The following is a 20,151-nucleotide window of genomic DNA, read 5'->3' as shown; positions in this document are numbered from 1 at the left end:
TGCGGCTGGGTTTGCACGTCTCCATGTGTGCACCCGAGGGTCTGTGTCCAGGCGTGAGGCTGGGGGGGTGGGGGTGCGTGTGTCCGTACGTGTGTATCCGTGTGTGTACGTGTGCGTAGCTCCGTGAGGATCTGCTCTCTGTACAATATAACTGCTCTGTTGAGGCGTTCCACCCGGGACTGAATTATTCATGGTGCTGATGCAGCCGCAGGTTTCAGGCCTGGTGCGCGGGGCCGACCCGGGGGGGCTGGGGACCATCCCTGGGCATGGGCAGGGACCACGGGGAGCACTCGCGTGGCATCGGGTCGCTGGGCACGCGGCCTCTTTGCCAATGCACCCCGCGTCCCTCCCTCCAGGGCCCAGCGCTCCCCGACCGTGGGCATCCCTGTGTCCCTGGAGCGATGCAGGGCTGGTGCGGTGCCCCCCATCCTTGGTCGTGCAGGGGTGTTCCTGGCCAAGCAGGCCCAGCGCGGTGTTCCTCGTGTCCTGGTGCCGTGCAGGGCCGGCGTGGCGTCCCCCGTGTCCCCGGTGCCATTGTTGCTGTCGCTGCTGAGGGCCTATGCAGGGAGAGAAGGGGCTCCAGCTCAGACCCTCCTGCATCCCAACCTGCTCCAGGTGCTGCCACTTCCGTGGCCTCTCGGAGCGGCATGCGGGGACAGGGATGACACCCGGCCTGTGCCCGGTGCTGTCCCCCCCACGCCCCTCTCCAATCCCCACTGGCCCGGCCGCACAGCTGGTGTTGCTGTGGCAACGGCCAGCGGTGCCGGAGTGCCACCACCTCCTCCTGCATCCCTCTCCTTCCCAGCCCCGCTCTGCTGCATCTCCCACCACGGCCGCTCTCCCACCGGAGAGCCCTCCGGCTGCCGGGCACCGCCGGGTGGGATGGCTGCGGGGGCCAGCAGTGGTGGTCCCCGTGCTGGATTCGCAAGCGAGGGACAAGGGATGCCCAGTGAGGCCGAGCGCGGCCAGCCTGGTGTTGGGGAGATTCCCGTTGTGGGCCTGGATGTTTGTTCCATGCCCCAGATGGGCTGCACATCTCCAGCTCTGCCGGACCCCCCTGGTGCCGGTGGTGGGCTGCTCTGGCACCGTTTCCCCACGGGACCCGACTCTCCCTCCCGGCAGCAGGGCCGTGAGCGTGGCAGCGGGTGCTGTGCTCCCGGCCTGGGGTGCACGGCCACCTCTGGCTGGAGGAGCGGTGCGCGGCACAGGGTGGGAGAGCACCGAGCAGGGGCTGTCCCCGTGCCACGGCGTCCCCGTGCCACGGCATCCCCCCGTCCCCTCCGTGTGCTGGTCCCACACATGCCTCCGGCACTCCCCGTGCTGCGCGGCACCAGGAGGGTTTGTAACTTAGCTCTGTTATCTGGATAATATCCTATTCATGTGGGGTTTAATAAATGAGATTTTAAAAATCCCTGCGTGAATTAACACGGGTTGCTATGGTGACGTGGGGCCCGATTTAGCGTGCGGAGTACGAGTTTGTGGGGCCCGGGCCGGCCGCAGCGCGCACCATGCTCGCTTCCCGGGCATCCATAATTGATGAGGTTGTCTGAAAGTTACGCAAATCAGATGCAGGGATTTGGCAGCAAACTGTATCCCTCCCTGTCCCCTCCTCCCCAGTGCTACCTCGAAGAATTGTAGTGACTTGGCGTTTTCCCCTCGGTTCCCCAGCTCGAGTGCCGTGGGATGGGACGGGGCCCTGGGGTGTCCCCAGCAGCACCCATGCCCACCGTGCCATCCCCGTCCCGGGCACCCGGGGCTTCAGGCAGCGGGAGACGGGGCTGCGCTGTGCCATGTGGGGGAACCGCGGTTCCTTGGCTGTGGTGTGTTGGAGCGAGCAGGCTCCTTCCCTGTGAGGCCGGCTCGTCCAATTTGGAAACGGCTTCTGCGTGGCACCCGCTGGTGCCGTGGGAGGGACCTCGAGCCGAGGGTCGGACCCCTCTGCCCTGGCTTCTCGTCCCGCCAGACTGGGGGGCTTTGCAAAGAGCTTCCACGCACGGCAGCTTTGTGTGGCAAAGCAGATGTCCCGGCACGTGGCCCCACGGTGCCAGGGCGAGCACCCGGCGTGGCAGGGGCTGGCTGCAGCCCGGCCGAGTGGGTGGGAGCCAGGGCTGTGTCCTGTGGGGCTGCGCTGCCCACCCTGTGCCTGGTCCTCGGTGCCGTCCTGGTCCCCCAGCCTGCCCTCGGGGCTTGTGTCCTCATGTGCCGCTGGAGCTCTGGATACCTCGCTCTGGGACGTCCGGGGGCGGGTGAGCCACGCTGCCTGGCTGGACTCAGGAGCTGGTCACAGAGCCGCGCACCCCCTGCACCCTGCTAAGCCAGGGTAACCCAGCCCAGCCTGGCCCCACTGCCCGGGGGTGTGGGTGCCGAGGGGTGGGCAGCTCTCGAGGTGCCCCTGCCCTGTGCGGGAGAGCCCCGTTCCTGCACTGCCACCCGTGGCAGGGCTCTGCGTCCTGCTCCGCGTGTCGCTGGCAGCAGCCCTGGCATTTCGGGGCTTATCCCAGCCAGCCCTGGCCCCGCTGCTGCACACAGAGAGCGGGTCCTGCCCTGCCTGGGGAGGGACCCCAGCCCCACTCGCACTACCGGCGCTGCCCTGACCCCACGGCTGCCTCCGGCTGCGCTGCTCCCAGCTCTGGGCCATGCGGGGCGGGCAGAGCCTGCTACGGGTGAAAAGACCGGGACGGGAGCCAGGCAGCTCCTCGGAGGGGCATGCACGGTGCAGGCAGCGTGGGCAGCCTGCCTGGGAGTGGACAGGAGGGGAGGCACCCCAAGGCTCAGCGAGCACCCCCAGGTTCATTGCCCTTTGGGCTGCTGCCATCCCGTGGGGACCCATCCCGGGATGAGAGCGGAGCTGCAGCAGCTGGGTGGGATCGCGGCTTCGCCGGTGCTCCGGGATGAGGGGACAGCGGGAGGCAGGAGCCAGACCCCTCGGGGACATGGGGTCCCTGGGCAGGGCCTCGCCGGCTGCCTCCTGCCCTATAGGGCGTCCTCCTGTGCGGCGGCCAGTTAATTCTGGGTTTTTTTGCCTGCATTTGATTGCATTAATAATCTCCTCTGATAACAGTATTTAATAAAACCGGGCTAATATGGCGCAGTTAGGAAATGTCTTTGACATTTTACAATTCAATTTCCATGCAGTAAAAGGCAGGGCAGCTGCAAATCCAATTGTGGTGCAGTGCCCAGGGCGTGCGTGGCCGGCAGCCACCGGAGCTGCCCGGTTCCCCCCGGCCCTCCGGTAACGGAGGAAACTTCCCCATGCGGCAGCCGCCCCTAATGGCTCCCGCTGCCGCTCCCCAGCCACGGGCACTGGGGCAGCCCCCTCCTCGCTGCAGGGGAAGCCTGGGCAGAGGGGGAGCAGATGGTGCTCACTGGGATGCCGGAGCCCCTGGGTGCTACCGGCCTCTGGAGCCATCAGTGCCGGGCAGGACTTCTGGAGCGGGAGGAAGGGGCTGCAGGGCCGGATCCTGGGGCAGCTTCACCAAGCTGGGTGCTGGGATCCCATGCATCCCCTGTCCTGTGGCTGGGCGCTGCTCCCACAGCCCCCCCGATCCCCTCCGGGTGGATTAAGGGGCGAAACACCAAGGGGGTGGGCTGGGCTGTGCGGGGTGATGCCGGCATGGGGCGATGCTGGCTCGGGGCAATGTCAGTGCATCCCAGCCAGGTCCCAGGCATGGGGCCCGAGGGCTGTCCGGGATGGTGGTCAGGGCCAAGCGGCTCCTGCCGCTGCTGTGCTTGACGGTGTGTCAGCAGGTCCCTTATGAACTTCTTCTTGGGGTTTCTAGCCCGCGTGTGAAACCTCGCTCCCAGCAGCACTTGGCAGGCGGGCGCAGGCTGGCGTGTGCCAAGTTTCCTTCCAGAGGGGGATTATTACTCAGCCCGGGGTGACATCTAGTTATTTTACATTTTCTTGCCTCTCTCTGGCTGGGCTGGAGTTGTGGGTGCAAACCCTCCTCTGCCCCCCCTCCGCCCCAGCACAGCTCCTATTTCGGGGCCGGCGGTGGGGTCCCTGCCTGCCAGGGGATGCTGCAGAAGACCTGGGGCTGTTGGCCACCACCACCGAGGAGCAGCGGGGCCGTGGGCTGGCAGCTCCGCTCCCAGCTCGAGGCTCCCTCGCTGGCCTGGATTTTCTCGCAGCAGTCCCAAATTCACCTGGCTTGACACCAATTAGCCCTTTGCTGGCGGCGGGTGGCCCCTCGTGCCCGGGGCTCTGCTGGGGTCGCCGGCTCTGGCTGTTTCCCGTATGAGGATCTTGCTGCCGGGTGCCACGGTGCTCCTTGCTGCCCATGCGTCATGGTGGGGTGATGTTCCCAGGGAGCAGCCGGGAACGTGGTGGGGCCAGGCTGCACCCGAGGGTGACGGTGCTCTGGGTGCTCAGGGTGCTGGTGGTGCAGTAGGGCCGGGTGCTGTGGGTGCCCTGAGCCCCCCCCCTCCGCAGCCGCCCTCTTCGCTGCCAGCCCATCGTGGTTTCCAGTAGCCAGGCTGGCGTCTGGCTCCTTTTCCCTGCTCTGTGCTCCCTTTTAACACTTCCCTCCCCTTCCCAGCTGCTGGGAAAGGCTGGGATCAGCCCCCTCCCCGGCTCCGTGTGCCTGGGTGCCCCCAGCCCCTTCCCACTCCCCCTGTGCCTGCGGGGCCCCGCTAGCAGCTGCATGGGCTGCAGCACGCTCAGCCCTGCGGCGGTGATGCCTATGGATTGCGGCTGTGCCAGGGCCCGTGCGGGTGCCGAAGTGGTAGTGGGTCTTCTGAGTGGATGCGCTGGGCGCGTGGCAGCTGGGAACTGTGGTATTGCTGGCGGAGCGAGCGGTGGAGGGGACCGCCTGGCTCTGGAGTGATGCTCGGGGCTGTGCTTGCACGTTTGCCACGGTGATCTCCGTCCTGGTGCGGGAGCGGTGTGTGCCGCTGCACCGAGGCTGGGCACCACTGGGTGCCCTGAAGAGCCGGGGCTGGTGAGCCTCTGGCTGAACGCTGGCCGTGAACCCGCTGCCCTCCCCAGCTGGCGGCTAAAGGTGCCTTTCACAAGTGTTCAGACACCGTCAGGAGAGCGTTGGAGAACTCATTTGCTGGTGTTTGATGGCTGATGCTGTTACTGCTGGGCCAGGCTCCCGCTGGTGAGGGAAACGCATTGGGAAGCAAAACCCACTCAGGAGTGCTTGGGCTCACGCTGGCCAGCGCAGACACTGCTGCTCCATCACAGCTTTGTGTCCCGGCTGTGGCCGAGTGTGCCATGAGGACGGGTCATGCCGAGCCGGTCACTGAGCCGGTGTGCAGCGCCGATGTCCACCTCTGCCCCACGTTACTGTCCCGTCCTGCAGCTGGGGCTTGTGAGACAAACCTTCTCCCGGAGCAACCGGGGCCAGCGCAGCCCTCCTGGTGCAGGAGCGATCCCGCCGGCAGGCTGGCTCTTCGTGCCAGGCTGAGAGGGATCTTTAAGCCGTAATGAAATGTTAATAGTATTTTCCAACTCAATACGGGAGTAGAAGATGAGGTGTTTAACACTGGGCTCTGCAGCGACAGGAGCAATCAGCCTGAGAAATGGGAAGCCGGGGACGCAGCACCGGCCTCGGCTCAGCCTGACAGCCCCGCGCTGCTGGGCCCGCTCTGGTGATGGATGGGTGCCGGTGCCTGGCACGAGCCGTCCGGCCAGGGAAGCGCGGTGCCGGGATGGCGTGGGAGTGCCGGCTCTGCCTGGGTCTCCTTGGGTCTTGCCAGCAAGGTCACTGCCGGCCGCCCGGTGAGAGCCGAGCAGATCGAGGTGATTGTGGGGCTGGGGTCCTCTGGGGCGCAAAAGGCTGCTGGGACCCCGGCTCTGCACCCTGCTATGGCCCCTATCAGCTGGGGGCGGAGTAGGTTGGAGATGGTGCCTAAGCAGCCGGCCACGGGCACAGCTTCTCCAAGCACCGTGCCTGCCGGCCGCTGGCTGCTCTGCGCCAGCGCTGCTCTGCCAGCGTGCCTGTGTGTGCCCCTCCGCATCCGTGCGCGCCGATGTGCATCCGTGCGCATGCAAGTGCCCCTGTGCACGCGTGCATCCGTGTGTGTTGTGTGCCTCTGCGTCCGTGTACATGCCTGCGCATCGTGTGCCCGTGTGCATCTGCCCCGCGCATCCGTGTGCCCGCGGCTGTCTCCGCTGGCCGCTTCGGCAGTGTCTCCTCCCCGGCCTGGCGTGGGGCTCGGCACTGGGGACGGCTCTCGGCGGTAGCGGCAGCAGCCGGCTGATCCGTTCCAGATGCGGCTGCTGGAAGCCCGGCTTCGCGCCGCCTCCTCGCCGAGGCCCCCGTAGGTTTTTGGTCCGTGGCTGCCGGAGCCGTTGGAGCAGACAAAGCAGCCGCCTGCCCGGCTCCTGCATTGCAGCTGGGCTGTTTACGGCGCGTTCCTCGCGGCTGTGCAGCTCCGCAGCAGCTATTCTCCTGGCTGTCTTCGCTCCGGCGTGCGCGGATCCTGGGGCTGCCTCTGACTAAGCCCCTGCTCCCGGCAGCGACATGGCAGGCGGTCCCACACGGCCCCTGCCAGCCCCCCTCCCAGTGCCCGCCATGCTAGGGACGCTGGGGACACTGGGACGGGTTCTGCGAGCCCTGCTTGTCCCCTGCAGTGCTGCCGGGCCTTCGGGAGCAGCGTGAGGCCTCCAGCCGGGCTCCCGGTGCTCAGGGCAGATGCATGGCATCGCCTGGCCGCACATCCCCGCACTGCTCATCCGCCCCGGCAGCGACCGCGGCATCATCGAGCAGCCCGCCCATGCACTTCCAGAGCTGCCCACCGCCGTGCCCATCCTGCCCGCGGGCACCGTCGGGAAAGCTGCCGCCGTGCAGGGAGTGTGTGGGTGGGCACGGTGCACCGGCACGCGTGGAAGCCAGGCCGTTATGTGGACGAGGACAAATGGTGGCACTAAAGGCACCATGAGTAAAATAGACCGTAGGGCCTGTTTTACCTGCATATGGCGTGGGAGCTCAGAGCCCAGCGCTGCAGCAGCACCTGTTACCCTCTTATTTATCTGGGCTGCCTGCACACACATGCATGCATGCGTGTGCAAACAGAGACACACTCTGTGTACGCCGGGGAGCTCCCCGCCACTTCCCAGTGACGTTGGACTGCGGCTGGATTCGTGCGAGGCCAGATGATACTGACTGTTAGTTAACGATGCTGTAAGATACACAAAGCTACTGGTCCCTCCCTGCAGGCCAGCATGGCTGGGGATGGTCCTCCCAGGGCTCCCTGGCCCTGCAGAGGAGGCAAGGATGGGGAGGAGATGGGGAGGATGGGGCTGGGGCTGGGCAGGATCATCTCTGCCCTGGGGTGGAGGTGAGTGGTGCCAGCATCTGCCCCTCTCTGCTCCCATGTCCTGGGCAGCCTTTGCTTGGGCACCGAGGATGTGCGGTGTTGGCCGTGCTGGGATGTGGACGCAGGGACGGACGGGCGGACGCAGGCTGGTGGTGGCCCTGAGCAGCCACATCCCATCCTCTGCTGCGGCAACCTCGCCGTGCCGGCGGTGACTCCTTCCAGCCAGGGTGATTACTGAAAATTACCTGTTTGCCGCCCCCCGGCGCGGGGGGAGCAGGCTGTCAATTAAGGCTCCGTGGAAGCGACACCAACATGCATTTCCGCGGAGACGAGGGTGGGCGTACGGCTGGCACCCGGCCGGCGTCGACGGGTGCAACGAGGCTCGGTGCTGGTCCCGCCAGGCCTGTGGGGCCGGAGCCAATGCATCGCTGCGCTGCCCGCACCCCTGCCCGTTCCTGCTGCCAGCTTCCCCGCATGCCCAGCTGCACGGGGCCGAGTCACCGGCAGCCTTTGCATGGCAGAGCAGCATAGCACGGTGCGTTATTTAGGGGTCAGCAGGTTTGCTGGCAACCCGGAGCGGGCAGGAGGCTGCTGGGACTTTGCAGGCAGTGACCCCACACTGGGAGGGAGCATCTGCAGAGCCAGGGGTCTGTGTGGCTGAGGCTGGGGCTGAGGGATGCCCTGGGGAGCTGGGGCTGCCCCAGGGGAATCCGGGTGACGCAGCGTGGCTCGGCCGGGCTCCATGGCACCACGCGGCAAAGGTCGGGTCAGGATATGGCTCGGGGATGCAGGAAGAGCGGGGATGCTCACAGTAGCTGCTGGTGAGCACCGCTGCCCCGGCATGGTGCTGGCAGGCGCCCTGGGATGCTGGGTGCCCTGGCCAGCTCCAGCCCCAGGTTTTTAGCAGGTCGGCTCTGCCTTGGGTACACCCGCATCCCCCGTCCCCACCTGCCCTGGCAGCCCGCAGTGTCAGCCCCTCGTCCTCCCTTGGGATCAAAAAGTTTCTTTTTTTTGAACGAAAAAATTACAGAGGAGTCCCCGCTGCCTCTTGAAAGCTGCATTTAAGTTGCTTCATCCTGGCCCCAGGGGACAGCCCTGCGCTGCTGCAGCACCGTGACTCAGGCTGCCACAGCCTATTGATTTTGAAGTGCGGATTTCTCCGCTCCCCGGGGAAGGCTCCGCGCGAGGGCCAGGCGTCCGGAGCACCAGCAGGTGCGCTGGGCATAGGGCCAGCATCCCCCCGAAGTGCCTTGGGATTTGGGGAATGGCTTGTGATGGGCACTGGGGCACCCAGCTGTGGGTGTCCAGCTGTGATGGGTGATGTGGTGTCCAGCTGTGCGGGCAGTTGTTATCCAGCTGTGGTGAGCGGTTGTTATCCAGCTGTGGTGGGCACTGGAGTATCCAGCTGTGGTGGGCAGTTGTTATCCAGCTGTGGTGAGCGGTTGTTTTCCAGCTGTGTTGAGCACTCCGGTGTCCAGCTGGTCAGTGTCCAGCTGTGTTGGGCAGTAGTTATCCAGCTGTGGTGGGCACTGGGCTGCAATGGGTCCATTGCATCCCTGCCATCTCTTTGCCCCAGGCAATCCCTTCCCCTGCAGCCAGCAGCCTGCGAGCTTCCGGGTGCATTATTTATACAGTCAAAATCGATCAGAAGATGATAACGGCTTCATTAGCATCTGAACATCACGCCGGCCTCGGTGCTTGACACGACCTTGGCTGCAGGAGTACAAGCCTTTCGCTGTCTGACAGTGGCGAGGACCGGCTCCCCGGTGTCCCCATTGCCACTGGACCCAGCCAGGGCTGCTCTGGCCATCTCCGTGGGGTCCCCACGGCGGCATGCGTGTGGGCAGAGCGCACGGCCACGTGCTCCCTGTGGGGACTCCACAGCAGGGACCCCATCCTCGCTGCAAGGAATGAGACCACTCGTGCCAGGGCTCCTCGTGCAGCGAGCGCTTGCAGCGCCCGTTGTTTGCGTGGCGCTCGTCAGCAAGGATATAATTAAGAGCAGCTATTTTGGATGCTTCCTTTATCCGGCAGCTCACAGCAATGCTGCTGCAGGGTCCTCCCCCCCCTCCTCCAAAATAGGCGCTTGGCTTTGCCTTGAATGTCTTCCTCGTGGGTACTCGGTGTCATCCTGCTTGTGGGGTTCCGGGGGTCCCCACACGCAGGGGTCCTGCTGCCCGTGTGGGCTGGGGCTGGGGGAAGCGGCAGGGATGGTGGGGCTGGAAGGGAGGGGGACCACTGCAGTGGACTGATGGAAGGGATGGGGAGGAGGATTTGGGGGGGGGCGGGGGGTTGCCCCGGCTCATTTGCTGCTGCCGCCAAGCTGGCGGGGGGCAGCAACGGCTTTCCCCTCATTAAGTAGATGTTGATTTAGCGGAGGCTGGAGCCATCTGCTCGGAGCAGCCGCCCGCTCCCTTCGAGCTGGCGCGACGTTGCCGGGGGGAGCTGGGCGAGGATGTGCTTCGTCAGCGGGGGCTTGGCCGGGAGCCCCCGCGCCCCGGCCGGGCATCGATCGCTGCTGGTGCTGCACCGGCTGCAGATGCAGGGGGCTGGCACAAGAGCACGCTAATGGGTGCTGCGTGGCCCCGCTGCGGGGACGGGAGAGAAGCCCCCAGCCAGGAGCCACGGAGGCACCCGGGCATCCCGCCACGTGGGGCTGTGGCCTCGGACACGGGTGCAAGGGAAGGGCTGGAGCAGCTGGGTGCGGGGGTCTCCCCGCGGCGTGCATCGGGATGCCTGGAGCCACGGTCGGGCACGGGGGCTCTCCCCGTGGCACGCGCCGGGATGCTCAGAGCAGCGGCCAGGCACGGCACGGGGGGCGCGGGGGGTCGGGGTGACACGTGGCCGGACCCCGGCGTTGGGCAGAGCGGCTCTCCCACGCGCACCCGGCCCTGCACGTGCAGCCGGCTCGTGCATCGCTTGCCGTCGCGGCGCCCGCCCTGGGGGCCATCGCCGCTGCTGCTGCGGGCCGGCCGGCGCAGGCCAGCGCGTGGCAGGGGAGGACGGGGCTGGCGGGGAGCTCGCCGCCCTCGCTGCGCGCAGAGCGCCGGGCTGAATTCAAGCATGCATTTAGCTCCTGTGATCCTTGTGTTTAAGTAAAGGCATTTCTGGGAGTAGTGGCTGGGCTGAGCTCCCCGCGGCGGTGTTTACTCGTGGCAGACGCTGTTTATAGTCGGTGTCTATGGCAGACGGCTGCGGCTCCCGGTGCGTGCAGGAGTCGTGGGCTGGAGCCGGACCTGGCGGTGCCGGAGCTCGCCGATTCCGGCAGCGCAGCACGTCCCCAGTTCTTGGGGCCGGTGACGTGGTCCTGCCCGACTGTGCTCGGCACCATCAGGCCCCTCAGGATGCTCGTGGGGTGCAAGCTGCTCCGAGAGCCGTGGGGGGGAGGCCGTGCCGTGGGGCTGGGGTGCAAGGGGAGCCCTGTGCTCCCACATGGCACAGCCATCGCCTGAGCAGCCCGTGGGAAGCAAAGAGGGGACACTGGGGTGTCCTGAGGGCATCGGTGGGGCTCAGGTGGTCTAAGCAAGGGTCCCAGTGCTGGGGGTGCCACCATCCCTCTGTGCTGCAACCTCTGCCCAACGGCCCCAGCATCTGCCTCTGCGCGGGCAGGGCAGGATGGTGCTGGTGGGTGCTCGCAGGTGCTCGGTGCTCTCCGTCACCCCTCCGGCGATCCCGGCGGGGAGGACAGCCAGGGACATGCCCAGTGCCCGCTGGCAGCGTGGCCATGTGGGAGCCTTGCTCTCCTCCCTGCCGTGCCCGTCTCCTTTTGTGGCCGGTATTTTTAATTGGCAGTGCTCTCAGCTCCCTTCCCTCTCCCTCGTTAGTGGAGTAGTTTTCCTTGTGCTTCCCAGCCATTAACGAGCTCTCCCGTGTCTCCCTGCCCCCAGACAGGCTGCAAATCCTGCACGGCAGTAGTGGGGCTGAGGCGGCCCTGGGCTGCGGATCCAGCAGCGTGTCGGGATGCCTGTCCCGCTCCCCCTGCCTTGGGAACCATGAGCACCCAGCCGCTGCAGCCCCAGTTAGGCTGCAGGCTCTGGCTGCAGCGCTGTGCCCTCGGCACGGCTCTGCCGTGGCCCGTGCTAGGCTGCCAATGCTGTGCCGGGCATGCTGCTTCATTACAGGAGGGGCTTAATTGCTGGACTGTAGGACCATGGTGTGAGGTTTTTGCTTGCAGCCCATTGGGAGCTTAGGTGATGCCGGCTGGCGTGGCAGTCGCTGCATTCCCTGCCCTGCCCGCTGCCGGTGCAAAGCCGCTGTCTCTCGAGGGTCCCGGTGCTGGTGCAGACATGGGGTTGATTCTCCGTCGGTGCCGTGCCGGCTCCCACCATCTGGGGCCTTGGCCTGGCCCTGCAGGGGTGCCAGCCACCGTACCGCCATCCCTGCCACCATCCACACCGTGCCATGCTGCTGGGCAGCCGGTGGCAGTCTGGTGTGCTGCACCCCAGGAGGATGTGGGACCACCCGGCTGCTCCCCAGGGGACCCCATCAGACCGATGTCACACATAAAGACCTTTTCCCGGCAGCGCTTGTAGCCGTGCCGGGACCCGAGCTCGTGGGCAGAGGCAGGCTCGTGGCCACTCCAGAGCTTTAACGAAAGTCAAACCGCTGCACGACTGGAAGTCACTGACTAAGCACTTGGCACGGGCGTTGATGGAAGTGCTAAACAGATTTTGGCAGCCGCAGCCTCTCTTGCAGGTGCAGGGAGGAGAGATTTGCTGCTACGGTGTGTTCGGCTGATGCCGGTTTGGCTGGTGCGGGGGGCTGCCGGCACGCATCTGAGGATCGGCGTCGCGGGGTGCAGCGGTGACGCCGTTGGCATCACCGCTGCACCCCGCGACGCCGATCCCTGGGCATTGCCCCATCCCAGCCCCTCGCTGGGAGCAACCCGTGGGAAAGGCCAGGCACTGCAGACCTGCTGACATCCGTCCCTCCGTCTGCGAGGACCGGTTAGCCGGAGCGGGGCCCATCTCGGGGCCGGAGGTTGGAGCCAGTGCCGGGCACGGTGCCGCTCCTGCGCCCGCCGGCTGCTTTTGTCCGCCGGCCGTTTGCATCCCTGGGGGGCGGCTCGGCCCCCTTCTCCTGGGAGCTGCTTCTTGGCACCGGGAGGCAGCGGAAGCGGTCCTGGGCTCCTCTCCACCGGCACTGAATGGCACCTTTGTTGGGGAGCCTGGCGGCAGCTCGGGGCTGGCGGGGACCTGCTCGACCCCGGCCACGGTCAGTCCCGGTGCCGGGGGGCTCTGTCCGCCAGCGACAGCCAGTCCTTCCCAGGGGAGCGTGGGGATGCTGCAGCAGGGTTGGGGTGTGTGTGTGGGGGGCTGTTCCCCGGGTCTGGCCGCCCCAGCGAGGATTTGTTGCTGGGATGATTTATTAATGTATTAAATGAACAGCATGGGCTGCCAGGGCAAGGGGGGGCGGCCCTGTCGCGCAGGGCTCGGGCTGGTGGTGTTTTGTTTGCTGGAAGGAGGGCGAGTGGGGCTGGCTGTGGGGACCCTGCGGTGCCCCGTCCCTCCCTGCACCCAGGGGACCCTGCAGTGCCCTTGTCCCTCCCCGTGCCCTGGGGACCCTGCGGTGCGCCTTCTCATCCCACAGCCTCCCCGTGGCACTGTGTGCTGGGAGGACAGGCTGGGGACCTGGTGGACGTGGGATGAATGTTGTGGCTGTTCGGAAGCCGTCCTCCGTAGCTCTCGCCCGTTGGCACCGGGCTGTGTCATTGTTAGCAAACGTCCTGTGGCTCGAACTGCCGCGCAGCCCACGGAGCGCGGGAGCGAGCCGGTGCTGGGTGCCAGGGCCCGGGAGCCTCTGCGTGGGCAGGGAGAAGCCTCTGCCACCGCCGCGGTTGCTGCTGGGACTGTCCGCCATGCGTGACCCAGGCAGGGGTGGCTCAGCCCGGCACCGGGCTCGGGGCCGTGCCAGTGCTGGCTCGGGGGCTGCTGCATGGGTCCCCAGCCCGGGCTCTGCCCTGCTGCAGCCACCCTCCTCTTCCTCCTCCTCCTGCTCCGGCTCCCCACTGGGGGCTGTGAGGAAGAACAGGCTCACTGGAAAGCCTGAGTGGCATTTTTCCGTTAAATCTTATGTAAATCTGGCTCCATCCTTCTTCGTGGTGCTAATTGGATTGCCCCGAGGCGGTTTATTTTCCCACACAGGCAAGCGTGGGCTGGGAGTGGGGCAGTGCTGGGTGAGGGGGCTGCAGAGGGGCAGGGGACATGCTGGGGCACGGGGGAGCACACCATGCTCCCTGCTTTGCCAAAGCACCCCGGCCCAGCGGCTCGGTGCAGCACTGGGCTCCATGGGGCCATGCCGGAGCCCCAGCGAGGCGAAGGAGCCCGGGAGGGAACCCCAGGCAAACCTACAGCAACCCCGGGCAGACAGAGACCTCGGTGCCAGGGGAAGCCCCCGGGCTCTGCCGCCATCAGCGGGGACCCCGCCACCCCGAGCCCTCCTGCCTGCAGCTGCCCGCAGGCTGGGGCAGCCCCGCATGGCACCGTGCTGTGCCCAGGCTGCAGAGCTGCAGGGAGCTGAAACCTTGGTGGGGAGGGAAACCTGGAGGTGCAGCCACATCACTGCCACAGTGCACCCCGGGTCCCTGCCCCGGCTGCCTCCCGCGCCCCTCTAACGTGCTGTCCTCTTCTCTCCCTGCCAGAGCTCCTCGGATCGGCAAAGAAAGTCAACGTCAACTTCCAAGACACTGACGGGTGAGCGGGACCCCCGCGCCTGGGCATGCATGCAGTGGGGTGCATGGGCAAGGGTGTGCGTACCGAGGGGTGCCGTGAGCAGGGGTGTGCATGCTTGGAGACATGTGCAGCACAGGGTGTAGCGAGCAGGAGGCTCGTGTGTCTGTGCAGGCACGCCGGGCTCTCCAGAATGATGCAGTCGAGCTGCCGGGGTCCAGACGGGCAAAGGCTCTCGCCCCTGTTAGCCAGCGTGCGTGAGCCCTGCCTGCACCCCTGAGCCGGTGGGCTTGCGCGTAGCAGCTGCGGGCATCAGAGGAGGTGGGAGGCGAGGGTTGAAAGGCAGAGGAAGAGCTGTGCCCCACGTCTCGCCGGCCTTTTCCCAGCTCTCGCTGCAGCTCTGCGGGTGCTGTGCAGGGAGCAGCCCTGCGGGGCACTGGCCGGGCAAACCGTGACCCCAGCTGGGCTGTGCCACCGGTGTGCCGGTTCGCAGCCGGCATCCAACAGGCAGGGAGAAGCGGGGAAGGGGGCCGCAGGCTCGCCGCCCACTAATCACACTAATGAGGCTGCCGGCGCAGGAAGGCAGCCAGAGCCCTGTTGGAGGAGGGAGGCTGTGGTGGGAGTGGGCAGTGATGCTTACAGGGCCGGGCAGCAGCCACCTCCTGTGCCCCCCCGGCTCTCCTTGCCCTGTGCCCCCCCACATTGAGCAGGGTGGCAGGACATGGGGCTGGGCGATGCCGCTTGGTCCCTTGGGGTCAGCTCTGCTGTGGCCATGGAAATGGCAGTGAGCAGAGGGGCCAGATGGGGTCAGCAACGGGAGGGCATGCCCTGGGGACACGTGGCCGCAGCAGCCTGGGTCCCTCCTCATCCTCGCCCCTGAGCAGGGCCCGGCACTGGGGTGGTGGCAGTGGGCATCCCCTGGTACCTGCCAGTACGTGGGCGCTGCCAGCCCACGGGTGTGCACGTGTGTGCGTGCACGGGTGCACGCAAGCATGTGGATGTGCCGCTGAGCGTGCGTGTGCATGCAAGCGTGTCTGTGCGCGAGCGAGCGTGCGTGCACGGCGGCGGGAGTGGTGGGGTGGGTGCGTGGCGCTGCCTGTGCGGGACAGGTGCTGGAGGGCGCGATGTGGGCAGGGCGAGGGGATGCGTCGCCCCACGGACCACCTCGTGCAGCGGCTGCCAGAGCCGGCAGGTCGCTGGAGGGCTGTGCATCGCGGCGGGGCCGGGACGGCAGTCGAGAGCCGTAGGCAGCTCGTGTGCTGTCTGCAACCGCCTGCGGCTCCTGGCCGGCTTGGTGGGTGCAGGAGCAGCCCTGCAACAGGGGAGCAACCTCCAGCCTCCAGTGCTGCTCCTGGAAGGGATCCACCCTGGGAATGCGCAGGGCAGACTCCGGCTGCAGCCGGTGTGTGCTCCGCTCTGCCGCCCGCCTGCTGTCCCAGCTCAGCCAGTCCCGGTGCTGTGCCTCAGTTTCCCCATCTCTGCTGTGCTTGCCGATTCCTGGGCTGGTGGATGCCATGGGCGAGCACCGTGCTGATGGTCCCACACTTGCCTGGGGGACGGTGCCCTGCGCAGCGCGTGGCCTTTGCGGCTGGCCGTGGTGTGCCGGGGGAAGCCCCCGAGGCAGCCCGGGGGAGGGCTGCGATTTGCACCATCTTGAGCGGATTTGAGCAGGGTGCTGGAGCGGAAAATGTTGACATTTCCCAGGCAGACGTTGGGGCTTGGCCTCCTGCACGAGCTGTCTGCTCACATCGCTGCTCCCCGCCCGGGGATCGCAGGCGGCAGCTCCGTGGGGAATGTGGTGGCCGGAGCGTGTTCCCTAAAGGGGATGCGTCCCCCCTCAGCTGGGGGTCCCGGCGATGGGGGGCAGATGGGATTGCCGCCCCGCCGCCCGCCTCTCGAACGCTGGGCGGCTGTGGGGACCACCAGGTCCCGCTGGGGTCCACAGCCCATTCCCATGCTCCGGTGACACCGGGGTGGCCCCAGGGACGGGATGGGGACGCTGCGTGTGACCGGGGCCCGGAGCAGCGGGGTGGCAGGCACGAGCGCAGCCGCGTGGAGGATGCCGCTGCCGGGAGCAGCAAGTAGGTCAGCTCCTGGCCTGCTTCCCAGCAATGAGCCTCCTGGTTTGGCCAGTCCCGGGTGCTGCGAAAGCAGAGCAGGGTGTGGGGCTGGGGGCTTTCCCCACCCCCTGACAAAGCTCAGCACCAGACAGAAGCACCGCTGCCAAGCCCCTGCGCCGGTGCCCGTGGTTGTGCTGCTGAAGTCAGGCCGGGGGAAGCGGGTCGGCGGGGAGGGTAGCTCCCTGGCACCCTCCACCCTCAGTGGGACGACCCCCCCTTGCCTTCCCTGCCCATTGCCTCCAGCCCCATGGGGTCTCAGCATCCCCGGGGAGTGTTTCATTTGCCTCCATCTCGCTCCAGCATCCCCAGATCAGACCCACCAGCCCCCGCTCCCAGCTCCGCAGCAGCATCCCCAGCCCTGCGTCCCACCGCGCCGGCTGGGGGGGGTCTGTCCTGTGGCTGCAGTGCCCCAAGGGAAGCTAAATAAAAGCGATGGGCTGGAGAGCAAACCCGCATCTGCCCTGGCACTTCCCACCCTCTGGCCCTCGTTGCACGCCGCGACATGGCCGGCTCCTGGCTCGGCTCGTGGCTCAGCCGTGGCTGGTTCCTGCGGCAGCTCTTTCTCGGGGTGCACACAGAGGGGTGCAGAGCTGGGGTTGCCCGCGGACACGTGCACGTGGAGGGGCTGCGAGAGGCAAAGCGGGTGCCCTGGGGTGCTGCGGCGGGTGCAGGCTCGAGGCCGTGCTGCTAGGCAGGGGCTGGCAGGGCTGCGGAGGGGACGTGGGACCCCTGACACGGCGTCCGGTCCCCAGGTTCTCGGCTCTGCACCATGCGGCGCTCAACGGCAACACAGAGCTCATCTCGCTGCTGCTGGAGGCGCAGGCTGCGGTGGACATCAAGGACAACAAAGGCGAGTCCCTGGGTCCTGGCCGTGGCCCCCCCCACCCCGTGTCGCCCCTCCGCAGGCTCCGGCCAGGCGCGGTGGCATGCCCGAGGGGCTCACGGCGTGCCCGTCCTGCCCGCCCGCAGGCATGCGGCCCCTGCACTACGCGGCTTGGCAAGGCAAGAAGGAGCCCATGAAAATGGTGCTGAAAGCGGGTTCCTCGGTGAACATCCCGTCGGACGAGGGCCAGATCCCCCTGCACCTGGCGGCACAGCACGGGCACTACGACGTGGTACGGTGGGGCCGGCGGCGGTGCGCGGCGGCGGTGGGGAGACCGTGCCGCCCTCCCTGCCCCTGCCCTCGCCGAGTCGGGGTCTCACTCCTCCGCAGTCGGAGATGCTCCTGCAGCACCAGTCCAACCCCTGCATCATGGACAATTCGGGGAAGACGCCCCTGGACCTGGCGTGCGAGTTTGGCCGGGTTGGGGTAAGTCCTTGCAGTGCCGGGACCCCCCCGTGAGGCAGCTGGGGAGGGGGTGGGGGGGCACGGCGGCGTCCCTGGGGTGCTGGAGCAGCACGGGGAGGGACACGGGGCAGCCTCCGGGAGCAATGGTGGGGGGGCCCTCGGTGCCACCGCTGTGGGGGATCCCTGGCTGCTGGGGGAGAGGAGGCAGGGGCTGGGGGGGGGGCCGCAGCCCCGACAGGCGGCTGAGCCGCCCTTGCAGCCCTGCTCCGTCTGTGTTTGCTGAGCCAGGTGGTCCAACTGCTCCTGAACAGCAACATGTGCGCGGCGCTGCTGGAGCCCAAACCGGGGGACGCCACCGACCCCAACGGCACCAGCCCCCTGCACCTTGCCGCCAAGAACGGCCACATCGACATCATCCGGTGGGTGCCGTGGGCAGGGAGGGCAGCGCTGGTGTCCCCCCCACCACCCTTCCCCGCCTCGCTGACCCCGCTGTCTGCCCGCAGGCTCCTGCTGCAGGCTGGCATCGACATCAACCGGCAAACCAAGGCGGGCACGGCGCTGCACGAAGCGGCCCTCTGCGGCAAGACGGACGTGGTGCGGCTGCTGCTGGATGTAAGGGCCACCCCCGTCCCCCCCCACGACACCCCCAGACACCCCCAGCCCAGGGAGGGGCTGTGGCAAAGGGAGCGACCCCAGGGCTGGGGGCTGCGGAGCAGCATGTGCACCTCTCCCTGGGGATGGGGGTGAGGGTCCCGGGGAGGGGGGACACACCGAGGCAGTGAGGTGTGCCCTCCAGCTGCTGGTCTCAGGGTGGCCCGCGGTGGGGGGTGTGTGTGTCCCGGGAGGTGGCAGGGTGGGGGGGCAGCCTCCTCGCAAGCCCCCTCCGTGCCATTGCAGAGTGGAATCAACGCCCACGTCAGGAACACCTACAATCAGACGGCTCTGGACATCGTCAACCAGTTCACCACCAGCCAGGCCAGCAAGGAGATCAAGCAGATGCTGCGGGGTAGGGGGGCTGGGGGGGGGACAGACACGGGGTGGCTGCGCCGGCACTGGGGGGACGCTGGGCTAGGGGTGACAGCCCCCCTGGGGCTGGGCGGCCAGTGACGCTCCCGCTCTGTCCCCGCAGACGCCTCCGCCGCTCTGCAGGTCCGGGCCGTCAAGGACTATTGCAACAACTACGACCTGACCAGCCTCAACGTGAAAGCCGGGGACGTCATCACCGTGAGTGTGGCTGGGGGGGGGGGGGGGGGAGACGGGGACGGGGGGGACCCCGCTGGTAGCTCCGGCCCCTGACCCGGCCCCTGCCCGCAGGTGCTGGAGCAGCACGTGGACGGGCGCTGGAAGGGCTGCATTCACGACAACCGGACCGGCAACGACCGCGTGGGCTACTTCCCCTCCAGCCTCGTCGAGGCCATAAGCAAACGAACAGGCAAATAATCGCCCCCACCTCCTCCCATGGGGCTGCTCCCAAACCCACAGCCCCAGGGACCCCCGTTTCGGTTCGGCGGTGCGTGGGGTGTCGGGGGGGGGGGGATGATGCAGCCGGTGAAGCCGAACCGGGGCGATGCCCCCGTCGTGCATGTGGGGTCGGCGTCCCCGCCATGTGTGCATGGGGATGGCGCCTTCGAGCGCGCGGGGTCGGTGTCCCCGCTCTGCATGTGAGGTCGGTGCCCCGTGAAGTGCGTGGGGATGGTGTCCCCATTGTGCATGTGAGATCGCTGCCCCCCCGCCCCGAGTGTGTGGGGTCGCTGCCCTCGTTGTGCCGGGGGGGTCGGTGCCCACGGGGGTCAGTGCCGGCAGCCCCGGGGTGCTCACGGGGCAGCCCCAAGGCCAGGCTGGCGTTGGGCTGGGGGAGGCATTTGTGGTGCCGGCAGGTCAATGCATGGGGAATGCTGGGGGTGTCACTGTGGTTGGGGGGGGGGGGGGGATGGCGCAGCAGCGGGGCCACGGGACCTGGTGTTTGGGGTCTGAGCGGGGGGTGGCTGGGCACCTGTGCCAGGGACCCGGCGCTGCCCCATGGAGACCCTCTCCCTGGCCAGGGACCATCTCAGGGTTGGATGCCGCTCCTCTGCCCTGCGGCTGCCTGTCCCTGTCCCGATCCCTGTAGGCTCTCGGTGGGGTGCGTGGTTCCCCTGGGATGGCCCGTGGCTGTGCCCGCTGCCAGGAGCAGCACGATGGGGCTGGTGTCTCTGCGGGCAGCGTTGAAAGACCCCGCATCGACCGTCTCGCTCCCCCTCGGCAGCTGCGTTCTGCCCGGCCCCACGCAATCTCAGGGGCGGCCGCGTCCCTGGGGCACAGGCAGGGAATGGCGGCACTTGAGCGAGATCCCAAGGGAGCGGCGGCACGAGTGCCTGCTGGCTGCCAGGCACTGCTGCACCGGCCGTGGCGGCTTCGGAGGTGCCATGTGCCGGATGGGCAGGGGTAGAGCTGCCCTCCGGGTGTGGGTCGTGTGCCGGGGATGAGGTCCGTGGCTCCCGGTATGCAGCTGGCTCCACAGCAGTGTTTGCCAGGGTACGGGATTTCGTAGCCATCCCATCAGCTGCAGCCCTGGGTCCTGTGCAGCAGGGTGGTAGCACAGGGCACAGGCAGCAGCTGCCCCATGGCTTGGCCGGAAGGGCACAGGGGGGCTGGTGCTGCAGCCCCCAGCCCAGCCGTGCCGGTAGCCCCCCTGGTCCTGGGATGCCTTCGCGGGGAGCAGACCCCCCGGCAGCCCGGCTGTGGGAGCCTCGCAGCTGCAGGAGCCCCACAAGCTGCCGTTTCCCCCAGCGTGGGGCTGCCCCGGCGTCCGTGCCCCGGCGGGGAGCCG

General features: G+C 67.6%; 1 protein-coding gene across 2 annotated transcripts in view; it reads left to right on the top strand.

Annotated features, from left to right (window-relative positions):
* CASKIN1 (CASK interacting protein 1) overlaps positions 1–20,151 on the top strand; it is a 33,767-nt gene that overhangs the window by 1,104 nt on the left and 12,512 nt on the right. For both annotated transcript variants that reach the window (XM_049791457.1, XM_049791458.1), the window contains exons 2-10: positions 13,907–13,958; positions 16,807–16,904; positions 17,024–17,169; positions 17,268–17,363; positions 17,631–17,761; positions 17,846–17,954; positions 18,240–18,348; positions 18,472–18,566; positions 18,657–18,774. In XM_049791457.1, coding sequence (XP_049647414.1) covers positions 13,907–13,958; positions 16,807–16,904; positions 17,024–17,169; positions 17,268–17,363; positions 17,631–17,761; positions 17,846–17,954; positions 18,240–18,348; positions 18,472–18,566; positions 18,657–18,774 — 954 coding nt within the window. The remainder of the gene's footprint in view (positions 1–13,906; positions 13,959–16,806; positions 16,905–17,023; positions 17,170–17,267; positions 17,364–17,630; positions 17,762–17,845; positions 17,955–18,239; positions 18,349–18,471; positions 18,567–18,656; positions 18,775–20,151) is intronic.

The sequence above is a fragment of the Accipiter gentilis genome, chromosome 33 (assembly GCF_929443795.1).
Source record: "Accipiter gentilis chromosome 33, bAccGen1.1, whole genome shotgun sequence".
In the NCBI taxonomy this organism is placed as follows: Eukaryota; Metazoa; Chordata; class Aves; order Accipitriformes; family Accipitridae; genus Astur; species Astur gentilis.
This window is presented reverse-complemented; position numbering and strand designations above follow the sequence as displayed.